Consider the following 12,393-nt stretch of genomic DNA (forward strand, 5'->3'; position numbering starts at 1 on the left):
TATTGGTTAGTTGAGTATTAAGAACTAAAACATCTGACTTTTTCTTGTGCTTTTAGTAAGGCTTATCTATAGCTACCAATAGGCTGGTTTCCAGATTGAAGTAAACTACATTTAAAGTTATGTGCTAAAAATGCTTTCCATATAAGGGCTTATGAAGGAGAGTTGTTTGATTGTAGTGGAAAGAGCACTGATGTAGCAACTATGACATCTAGGTACCAGTGGTGCACCTTGAGGAAGTCACTTCACCTCCCTGGGCCTCTTTTGCATCTGCCTTATGGCAATAATGATAACATTTGCCTTAATGGATTTGCTATCTTAAGTTGTTTTGTGAGGTGAAAATGTAATTACTTTTCATTATGTAAAAGCACTTTGTGAACAGTAAGGTAAATGTCATGGCCATATACTTGATTTTAAACAGCTTTTAAAAAATATGATCGGCTTAAAAAAAGCTGTGTTCTCTGCAAGGAACTAGCAGCAGTGGTGAAGGTGGCTCTGTCTCATTCAGGAGTTAGGTCTTAGCAGAGGAACAGGTTCAACAACTACCTTTTAAATTCTCACTGAAGCTGTTTTAATTAATTAACTTACTTATTTCAGTGGTCAGCTTTTATAGTTGTGTGGATTCGTTTCTGGCACTAAGAAGTTTTAACTTACACCTGTGGAGTCTGTTTAACTCAGTGTTAAAGCAGAACTAAACAGCATAAAGAGTTTAAGGGAGCATTAACTCATCCTTACTGCCTTGAAATTGTTCAGCATTAATAGATTTAGAAAACCATTGTGTTAAACTATTAACCTAAAATAATTTGAGTCTGGTTTTCATGGCATATGCCTTAATGACATTGACTAGGATTCCATCAGTGTTTCATCTGACTTTCTATTGGAATTCAGTATCATTCTACACTAGTTGGGAAATAGTTGATCTAACTTATAAGTATTTTATTAGAGCGTATTTGTTTATACCATTCTTTCCTTTTTAGAATATGTATATTTTATGAAGTATTGTTGCTTTGTTATGATTGAGCTTGTTTTGGAATACTTTTGTTTTCCTGATAAAATTTTCTAAAGAGTAGTATTGCTAGTTCTGGCCATGCTTTTAAAATCAGTTTGGGTTTTGAGACGTTGACCGTTTAAAAGGTGGAGTGCATGTATTACAAGCATAATCATTAATGTACTGCAAAGCCCTGTGTTACATTAATGTTTACATCTAAACTTCACAGAAAATCTTTTCACTCCTTATTCAGTTGCCACCAGCACAGAAGGGTAAATTCCTCTAAGAAGACTTCTCATACAAGTGGCAGTCAATCATATTTCAGAATTTTCACATTCTTGTTTAGGGATTATGTGTCATTTTTATAGAAGGTCTGGGTAATATATTCTACTAAAGGGGAGACTTTCTTTGATGCTTCCCTTTTCTGGCCTCTTAAAATTCTTCCTTCTCACTTCTAACTTGAGTTTTATATGTTGCTCATTTTTCCTCATTTCTTTCTCTTCTTACCCTTTTGTTTTCATTCTAGTTTTTATTTTCTTTGCTCTGTTGTGTGTGTGTGTGTGTGTGTGTGTGTGTGTGTGGTGTGTGTAGCTGTGCGTGCATGCGGCATGCTTGTGCATTTTGTCAGAAGAGCACTTTTAGACTTTTTCACTTCAGAAGTCTTTGGCACTTAGGAATTTAAATTTTTTAGGGTCATATGTTCCTTTAAAAAAACAAGTGAGTTCTATTCTTGTTAAATAATCAAGAACAGTGAGGGATTGGTTTACTTCTTCTGGAGCTAACTTTGTGGCATTCTTTTGCTCCTTCTCAGGGAGAAATGGATTTCTTTGACTTCTGATCTCAGAAGTGCCAAAAAAACCAAAATAATAAACCACCAAAAAGTCAGTTAAACTGGTAAACTTTTACATCTGTGGAAAATTGTTTCCTTAGTAGTGCTGTCAGTCATTGGGAATTAATAAATCATCTTCCATCTGAGACTTTTTGTCTTTAGTTGCTGGGCATAGTTGTCGCTGAGTCAAAGCGCAGACTTTTGGAGCTTATATGGCCTGTGCTTTGGACAGAAATACTTAAGGCCAGGGAGTTGATTGTAGTAGCTGTGTATCTGTGGCTTCACTGCCAGGGTTTTTTCTTTTTTAAAAATACTTTTTGGTCAGAATGTAGTGCTTTTCCTGTATTATTAACTTTAACTTTTGTCTTCATGTTTCTGTTTAGTTTCAGATGGCTGACAAAATTCAAATGAATTTTATTTACATAATTATTATTAAAGAAAGCTACTGTGATAGCAAATGAAAACATTCTGCTAAAGTGACCTAAAATAATTTATTCTCTGAACAGTGGCAGATCTTCCCAAAAGTAGTTAGTCTAGAAATTCTAGATGAGGCCGGGTGTGGCGGCTCACACCTGTAATCCCAGCACTTTGGGAGGCTGAGGTAGGTGGATCACCTGAGGTCAGGAGTTCGAGACCAGCCTGACCAACATGGAGAAACCCTGTCTCCACTAAAAATACAAAATTAGCTGGGCGTGGTGGCGCATGCCTGTAATCCCAGCTACTTGGGAGGCTGAGGCAGGAGAATCAGTTGAACCCGAGAGGCGGAGGTTGTGGCAAGCCGAGGTCGTGCCATTGCATTCCAGTCTAGGCAATAAGAGTGGAACTCCCATCTCAAAAAAAAAAAAAAAAATGCTAGATGAATTGTGAGTTCTTCATGAAAACCCTGTAGTTTCAGGCATCTTTATAACAGAGAGTAAAAGTAAGGCTCGTATGTATTTGTGAAGTTCTGATTTCATACCGGTAGGCTTCTAGAATACCTTCTAGCATCTCTTGCATATTTCTACTATGTATAAGTTAAATTTATGACAGCTAATAGTGGGTTTTGTGAGAAAGGGTAATTGATTAGTTTAGGAAAATTTCTTCTTTTAAATTAGGAATTTGGCTTTTTTTTTTTTAAATTCGTCCATTCTTAGAGTCAGCTTCTTATGGGAGTATTTAGAGATCTTCGTTTAATACCATGCAGAGGTGTCTAAGAAAAAGAATTAAGAAACTTTTGTCTCTTGAAAATTTCGAATATTCATTTTCTGTAACTGCCCCCTCACATCCAACACCCACCCACCTCCAAAGGGCAGAAAACGGCTTGGATGTGAAAACAAATAGTTAGAAATAGGAATGTTTCAGTGCTTGTTAACAGTGAAGGTGCTTATTTGCTCTGTCTTCAGTGGCATGTGCGTTTCAGGGTAGATTAGTATTGCTCAAGAAACATTTACCAGCCATGTGACCTCAGTTTCCTCTCTGTCTCTTGGGGCATCAGTTTCCTCAGTCTCTGTAAGATGGAGGGATTGGTTTAGATGGTCTTCGGAGGTCTATATCTAAAATTCTGAGCGTACCTTAGATTTTGCTTCATTGTTGAAATCCATGGTTAAGGATTTCCGGTTTCTTGTCCTTAAAATTTTTACTATTGAAATAGAAAATGAAGATAGGCAAACAAACATCATTTTCTTTAAGAAGAGGTTTATAATCAGAGATTATTTGAATTACCTTTATGAGACAGTAACATATGGAGCTGGATCTCTGTTCAAATCTTTTTTTTTTTTCTTTTAAAAACTCCTAGAACTTTAAGCACATCTTTTCTAATAGGTTCACATTTTTAGAAGCTATTGCTTTATTTTAATTATTTATTATATTTTAAAGTTTCTGAATTTGTATCAATTCTGATTATCATCTCAGTTGGAGTTCATGTTAAGATAGCATAGAATAATCAAAACTTTAAAAAAAGGTTCAAATTGGTTTCTCTTAGTGGTTTTGGTATGATCAAAACTCCTATGTAGTAATCTAATGTGGTAGGAATTTATATAGGGTACACCTTTTCTCATACATTTTTATAGCTAAATGTGTCAAGAACACTTGTAAGATTTTTAAATGACCTGAGCTTGAATAGGAGAGAAAATGGTGTGCTTGACTGTGTATATCTTCATGCTCTTCTGATAAGTTCTTGAAGGTGCCAGTCTATGCCTAGAGTTAATTTCTCATGGCTTTCAGATACGCATGTCCAATTATCTTGGCAAATAATCTGGAGTCTAATCATGGGCTTTTCCTGGATTTCACGTGATGGTTATTTTTTAGAGCCTCAGAAAATTTCTACTTTTTCTTGACTTCATTTTGACTGTTTCTCCCTGTTGATAATGCTGTTTGGAAACTGACTGTAGTGGTATTGGTGAATAAAAGAAAAAATAGAAAATTAATATAAAAAATTTTAAAGCGTGTTAGTTTTCTATTTTTTCTCCCCGATTTAGATTTTAGATCAGATACTATAACTTGTTAGCTAAGGCTGGGTCTTTCTAAGTATAGCTTTGGGATTTTACTCAGTTTGATCAGTACTGCAATCAGAAAATTCACAAGCACTTCTCACCTTGTGTAAATGTGACTTACATTGTTTTTTACATTTTGAGAAAGAAAACCTGCTCATGATTGTTTTTATTTCTGGACTTGCTATTGTAGATGGGCCATCCTGCTGAAAGCTGAATACTTAAAAACGAAACATTTTAACAGCATGGCTCATCACAGATAGTAATGTTCAATGACTACTTTATTATAATGTTTTTCAAATACAAAGTTCTGTTTTGCACAGGGTGAGAATCTTAGGAAATTTTCTGATTGCTTTATATTTTTATTTTTATTTTTTTTAAAGCTGTGTTATTTTTTAGTTCTTCATGCTTTGGAAGTAACAGTTGAAGAGAGGTGAGGAAAGTTTGTGAAAATTGTGATCGGTGATTAGCTGCCACCTGCCTGAGGTGTCTTCTGAGAGGAACTAACCTCTTTGTGGTGCTAGAGCAAGGTCACTGGATAAAAAAAAGAACAGGTAACCATCTTATTCCTTGTCTGAAAAGTTCTGTTTTAAAATTAATAAATGCAAAATGTTCAAGGTAAAATGAACAGTTGTTTAAATAAAGTTTTTAATTTTCTCCTCAGAAACTAGTAAAGTGGACTATGTCCTTTTTCAAGCTGCCACAGCCATAATGGAAGCAGTTGTCCGAGAGTGGATTCTCTTGGAAAAAGGTAGCATCGAGTCTCTGCGAACATTCCTTTTAACCTATGTCTTACAAAGGCCCAAGTAAGTACATGGAGGGGTACCGCTGAAATACTTTTGCTGAGCTTATGTGCGTCTTTTTAGAGCTCTTTTTGTTTGCATTTTGAAAACTTTTGGCTGGGTATAGTGGCTCACACCTATAATCTCAGCACTTTGGGAGGCTGAGAGGGAGGATCTCCTTGAGCCCAGGAGTTTGAGATCAGTCTGGGCAACATAGTGAGACCCCGTCTCTACGAAGTACAAAAAAAGAAAAAAGTTTAAAAAGCTGTAGATGTTTAAGGTTACGTTCTATGTGGGGCTCGCATTTTAACCCCTTGTATACACATGATTGTGGGTAATTTTGGTGCTTGATGAAATAATACCTTTTATTTAAGCTTTTGGTTCTATGTTTTGTTTCTTTGGAAAGATTATGCTGGATATTAGTTTTTTGTTGTTGAGTTGTGAAGAACTTAGTTATAAATAAAAGTTGACCTTAGACTTAGATGAAGAACCTTTATATTTACTTGTTCTTTTGATTCTTAGTAGAGGTGATTATTTCTTTTAATGTGTTTTAAATTTAAAATTGTAAGTATTAATATAACACAGGTGAGTATCCTAAAACAGGGGAGAGGGAAGAAGCTAAGTACCACTAGCAAATCAAATGTTACACGTATATGTACATAGAAATGTGCATAGAGGGCGTGGCGTGGTGACTCACAACTGTAATCCCAGCACTTTGGGAGGCCAAAGTGGGCAGATCACGAGGTCAAGAGATCGACACCATCCTGGCCAACATGCCGAAACCCTGTCTCTACTAAAAATACAAAAATTAGCTGGGTGTGGTGGCACGTGCCTCTAGTCCCAGCTACTCGGGAGTCTGAGGCAAGAGAATCGCTTGAACCTGGGAAGCGGAGGTTGCAGTGAGCCGAGATCATTGCACCACTGCATTCCAGCCTGGTGACAGAGCAAGACTCCTTCTCAAAAAAAAAAAAAAAAAAAAAAGAGAAATGTGCATAGAAAAGGTTCTATAAGAAGTTCCAGAATCTTTCAGTAGCTTCCATTGATAATAGGATCAGTTTTGTGGAATGAGGTGAAATTTTCTTTCTATATTATACATATCTTATTGCTTAAACATTTTACAAGATTGTATACATTTATTTCTTGAATGATTAAAAAAAAAAAAAAAAGAGGCCTGGTGCAGTGGCTCATGCCTATAATTCCAGCACTTTGGGAGGCCGAGGTGGGTAGCTCACTTGAGGTAAAGGGTTCCAGACCAGCCTGGCCAACATGGTGAAACCCCGTCTCTACTAAAAATACAAAAATTAGTTGGGCGTGGTAATGCATGCCGGTAGTCCCACCTACTTGGGAGGCTGAATCAGGAGAATCACTCGAACCTGGGAAGTGGAGGTTGCAGTGAGCCCACATTGAGCCACTGCACTCCAGCCTGGGTGACAGAGTGGGACTCCGTCTCAAAAAAAAAAAAAAGAGGAAAACTAACAGCGGCATAACTTTTGGGGAGAAATTGATTTACTCTTTACCTTTTTTGTTAAGTTCCCCAAAGGCCGTGTATTCTTTTAAGAATAGACAACGCACTTATATCTTTACCGTTTGTGCAGTTGAATACTTTGTATGTTCATTTCCAAAGTTATTGAAGAAAAATTTTTGTTACGTAATCAGAAATGTGTGTGCTTAGGAATGGTGATTAATGGCAATAAACATATACATACAGTTTTAATTTTAGAGCATACTCATACTCTTATGCATTTGTTTCTGTTGACTGTACTCTGGGAGTCTGAGTTAATAATATTTAATAATACTGACATGGCTTTAGCACTTTGTTAACTGCTAACTGCCTTACATACAAAAAAAAATGTGTGAGAGAACAAAGGCAAGGTTTCTGTAGCCTGTTAGTGTTGCAGGTTTAGTGGATAATGTGTCCTGTCGATAAGTGGATATACATGTTTGTGAGGAGGGCATGGCTGGTTTTTTTCCGGTTTTCATAGAATAAGGAAGACTTGTTCCTGGTTTGAAACCTTTCTTTTCTCTGTCATGCTGGATTGATTGATTGATTGATTGATTGATTGATTTTTGTTTGGTCGGTCCATTTGGATGTGATACTAGTTTGCTCTTTTGTTGTTTTATTTGACCATATTTGCTAGACCTGACAGGGCTGTTTTTCTTTTGACCCCTCTGTACATAGAGGAAGGTAAGTACAGGTGAGTAGAGGTCTTGATGATGTCAGCAGGTGCTTGTTCCCATTATTTTGTTCGTTGTTTTGCACACTGTATAACTCAGACACATCAAAATTTGTATTATCAATTGTAACCATGGAAGAGGTACGTGTTTTGTTGAATTCTACTAAAATGATACTTATTTTGATATTTTTCTTCACCCTACGAAAAATTTTGAAATCAGTTATTATGATAGTGTGCTTCTTGTTGAACACAAGTTGAGAAAACCTTCATATTTATTTATATTTATGTAATAAAAAAATAAGCCTTAGAGGCTCTGTGTTTATAGAAGTTTATATGTGGGAAGGTTAAAAAAATTGTTTTTGACCTCTAGGCCTAAAATGTTAGAGTTTTCTGAAGAGCAGTCTATTTATGTGACCTTAGGAAACTAACATAAAGTCTCTTTAATATTTTGTTTTACCTGTAGAACGGGGACTTGGTACCCATCTCATATGGTTGGTGTCAGGATTACATGAGACAGTTCTGAGCACAGTGCCTGGTGGGGAGTAAAAGCTCTGGTAGCTGCAGCCGTCATCATCTGGACCAGCCTTCCTTAAGGAGTCAGGGCCAGCAGGGGAGCTTCAGGTCAACTAGAGAAGTTCTTTTTTGTGGAGCTGTTTAGTTTTCATAGCCTTTTCTCCCCCTTGTCCCCATCCCCCAACCTGAGAACCACTAAACTCTGGAGACCTTGGTAGACTTAAATGTGTAACAGATTTTCATTCTGTATATGTGCGTGGTCTCTTATATTATCCAAAATAATCTCATTCTTTTTTTTTTTCTTTTTATTTGTTTTTATTTTTTTTAGAGACAGAGCCTCGCTCTGTCACCAGGTTGGAGTGCAGTGGCTCTCGGCTCACTGCAACATCCGCCTCCTGGGTTCATGCGATTCTCCTGCCCCAGCCTCCTGAGTAGCTGGCACTAGAGGTGCGCATCACCAGACCCAGCTAATTTTTTTATCTTTAGTAGAGACAGGGTTTCAGCATGTTGGCCAGGATGGTCTCGGTCTGTTGACCTCATGATCCTCCCACCTCGGGCTCCCAAAGTGCTGGGATTACAGGCGTGAGCCACTGTGCCCGGCCTCCTTTTTCTTTTTTTAAATTGGGACAGGGTCTTGCTGTGTTGTCCAGGCTGGTCTTGAACTCCTGAGCTCAAACAGCCCTCCTGCCTCAGTGCTGGGATTGCAGGAATGAGCCACTATACCTGGCCCAAATTAATCTCATTTTAAAATCATTTTGATAATTTAGAAGCTAAAGTAATTAGCTTCATTGTAGAGTTGATTGTAGGGTTCTACATTGAAATAGCTCACACATTATCTATCTATCTATCTATCTTTTTTTAATTTTTAATTTTTTTCTTTTTTCTCGAGGCAAAGTCTTGTTTTATCGCCTAGGCTAGAGTGCAATGGCGCGAACTTGGCTCACTGCAACCTCCGCCTCCTGGGTTCCAGCAATTCTACTGCCTCAGCCTCTTGAGTAGCTGGGATTACAAGCACGCACCACCATGCCTGGCTAATTTTTTGCATTTTTAGTACAGATAGGATTTCACCATGTTGACCAGGCTGGTCTCGAACTTGTGACCTTGTGATCCGCCGTCCTCGACCTCCCAAAGTGCTGAGATGACAGGCATGAGCCACTGCGTTCGGCTTACATACGTATTTTTTATCTCAAACTTTTTTTTTTTTTTTGAGACGGAGTCTCGCTGTGTCGCCCAGGCTGGAGTGTAGTGGCCAGATCTCAGCTCACTGCAAGCTCCGCCTCCCAGGTTCATGCCATTCTCCTGCCTCAGCCTCCCGAGTAGCTGGGACTACAGGCGCCCGCCAACACACCCGGCTAATTTTTTGTATTTTAGTAGAGACGGGGTTTCACCGTGTTAGCCAGGATGGTCTCGATCTCCTGACCTTGTGATCCGCCTGTCTCGGCCTCCCAAAGTGCTGGGATTACAGGCTTGAGCCACCGCGCCCGGCCAAACTTTTTTTTAAGAGACAGTCTCACTGTGTTGCCCAGGCTAGAGTGTGGTGGCAAACTTTCAGCAAAGTGGAAAGAAGAGTATAATGAAGACACACAACCTTTTTCTAGTAGAGGCTTAGTTAACATTTTGTCACATTTTTTATTTCTCTCTCATGTATATATACATTTTTTACCCTTAACTATTTGAGAGTGCCACAGACATCATGATACTTTAGCCTTAAAGTCTTTGAACATGTCTCTTCTGAAAGCATAATCTCAATACTCCTGATATAGTTGATGTGTCTACATGATCTAACAATTCTGATTCCATATTCTGGGTTTCCCAATTGTCTGAATAATATTTATATCCTTGTTCCTTTTTCTAGGTTTTTTGTTTTTGTATTGCAGTCTATCTGTCGCTTCAGATCTATTAATACTTGCTTTATTTAGGTACAGTAGGTTATTTTTTAATCTAGGTGAGCCAGAGATGATACAACGTATTTAGTTGTCATATCTCTTGTAATCTAGAATAGTTGTGTGCTCTTTTTTGCCTTTCATGACACAGATATGTGTATCTTGTAGAATGCCCTACAGTGTGGGTTAGAGTCAAGTTAAACTTTTTTGGCATACTGCATAGGTAGAATTCTATAGGCTGTGTAGTAAACTGTTACATAAATAATGTGTACTTCCCATTATGTGCACATAATTTTTTCTGTTTTTTGTTTTCCTCTTAATTGAAATAAAATTTGTATAGAGTGAAATGCACAATACCCTTTATTAAAGAGGCAGGTGTAGCATAGTGGTCAAGAAAGGGATTTGCACCCTGCTTCTGCCACTTAACTCCGCAACACTGGGCAGATTATTTCTTTGTGCATTAATTTCCTGATTTGATTTTTTTGTTTGTTTTTGAGGCGGAGTCTTGCTCTGTTGCCCAGGCTGGAGTGCAGTGGCACCATCTCGGCTCACTGCAAGCTCTGCCTCCTGAGTTCATGCAGTTCTCCTGCCTCAGTCTCCCGAGTAGCTGGGACTACAGGTGCCCACCACCAGGCCCGGCTAATTTTTTTTGTATTTTTTTAGTAGAGACAGGGTTTCACCATGTTAGCCAGGATGGTCTCTATCTTCTGACCTCGTGATCCGCCCACCTTGGCCTCCCAAAGTGCTGGGATTACAGGCGTGAGCCACCGCTCCTGGCCTTCTGATTTGATTTTTAAATGGAGTGAATAATAGTAGTATTATCATGAGGATTAGATGTGTTAATACTTGTGAAACTAGTACATATAAATTCTTGCATATAGTAAGCATTCAATAAATGGTAGCTATTATTCATTCTCCTAAAAATTTTAATTCTTGCCAATAGAGATATTTAAAACTATCTCTGTGTATGTTTGTAGTCATAGTCTTCAGCTTTATGTATGTTTTCTAGTAGTAGTCAGTGCCTATGAAACTGTTCTGTCCTCTTAAAAGTACAGAAATTCCCTTTGGCCAACTGATATTCTTACGCACAGTAGGATGTCTGCATTTATTTGCTTAATGAATGAAAGATGAATGGTTCAAGTGTATGTTTTGAAGGAATGTTTTTTCACTTCAGTCTTGATGATAGGGAGACATGTTTATTCATCTGTATAAATATCTAATAAATGCATGTTATGCAGCAGGCAGTGTGCTTTGCATATGCTACTATGCACAGAATGGGCGGCTGATCTGCGAGCTAGGGAACCAGTAGTAACAGATGTGTCATACCGTGTGAGGGTGCCGTGGGAACCCTTAGTAATAACTTTCTGGAGAAAGTGACATCACAGTCTTGGGAGAGGGAATAGAAGTTCAGAGGCCTGCAAGTGCACAAGTGTGGAGTGAGGAAGTGAAAGGTCAATATGTCTGCGGTTGTGAGTGTGTGAGGAAGAGCAGACGTCAAGGAGAGGAGCAGCCACCAGTAGCTGTAGGTGGGTGTCCAAACTGGGACACTTTGGAGAGTGAAATAAAGAACTATTAATAATTATTTGGGGCAACAGGTAAATTGAGGCTGTCCCAGGAAAGCTAGAATGGTTCCCACTGCTTATAAGCCATGTTAAGGGGTTTGAGTTTATTCCAGGGGCACATGGTGGGTGTATCTTTGTGGGATTCTAGAGGCTAGATTATAAAGTTTGGGAGTATGTTTTCTGATCCTTATCTTTCAGAAAAGATTGTGAAAAGGCAATAAAGTTTCTGTGCCCTTGTGGTCAAATGGGCTTGGTAAAATGCCTCCACTTGGGATGGGTGCTTCTGTCATCACATGGAGGAACAGAACCTAGATATGAACGTTTTGAATGTGTGTGTTTTACAATTTTATGTTTCCATAATGATGTATCTTGGATAGCTAGTATGTTGCCTTTAAACATTAAAGGGAAATGGGATTTAGGATATATTAGTGGTTGTAGATGTAGGTTAGATCAGAATTTATCTCCAAACTAGTGGAATCTTAATCTTAGTGATTTTTTCCCTACAAATATTTAACAGGGAGCTGACTTACATCTGTTGAATACTTCCTGGAGCAAATAACACTTGTGTAGTGCTTAGTATGTACTGGGCACAGCTCTAGGAACATTTAACCCTTATAATAACACTAGCAGTGTTATTCTCATTTTACAGATGAGAAAACCAAGGCCCTGAATGCTAACTGTCTTGCCCAGGGTCATACAGCCCGTCCACAATGGAGCCTGGGATTGAACCCAGGCCTCCTGGCTTTGGAGTCTGTACATAACCATTTGGCTCTGCTACTCTCACATGTAAGCAATGTTATTAGTAGCTGCAGGCATAGAGAGAAGTTTGGAAGTATTCTTGTATTAGATTTAGGTAAATTTTTCATAATGATTTTTATGTTTTACAGCCTTCAAAAGTATGTTCGGGAACAGATTCTACTAGCAGTAGCAGTAATTGTAAAAAGAGGATCATTAGATAAATCAATTGACTGCAAAAGCATTTTTCATGAAGTCAGCCAGTTGATTAGTAGTGGCAATCCCACTGTGGTAAGTGTGCTGTTTGTATTTATAAATATTAACAATTTATATTTTCTGTTACACGAATAGCATTATAGCAAGAGTAATGGATATCTACATAAACAAAAAAGTGAAAAAGGTATCAGTCAAGCAGTTTTCATTTGTTCAGGTTTTCTTCTAGTCCTTTTTTTTTTTTTTTTT

General features: G+C 38.1%; 1 protein-coding gene across 1 annotated transcript in view; it reads left to right on the plus strand.

Moving 5' to 3' along the window:
- The window catches only part of XPO4 (exportin 4), a 126,801-nt gene that overhangs the window by 37,860 nt on the left and 76,548 nt on the right, over positions 1–12,393 (plus strand). The window contains exons 3-4 of the mRNA XM_011951329.1: positions 4,947–5,088; positions 12,084–12,222. Coding sequence (XP_011806719.1) covers positions 4,947–5,088; positions 12,084–12,222 — 281 coding nt within the window. The remainder of the gene's footprint in view (positions 1–4,946; positions 5,089–12,083; positions 12,223–12,393) is intronic.

This window comes from Colobus angolensis, unplaced genomic scaffold (assembly GCF_000951035.1).
Source record: "Colobus angolensis palliatus isolate OR3802 unplaced genomic scaffold, Cang.pa_1.0 Scaffold318, whole genome shotgun sequence".
In the NCBI taxonomy this organism is placed as follows: domain Eukaryota; kingdom Metazoa; phylum Chordata; class Mammalia; order Primates; family Cercopithecidae; genus Colobus; species Colobus angolensis.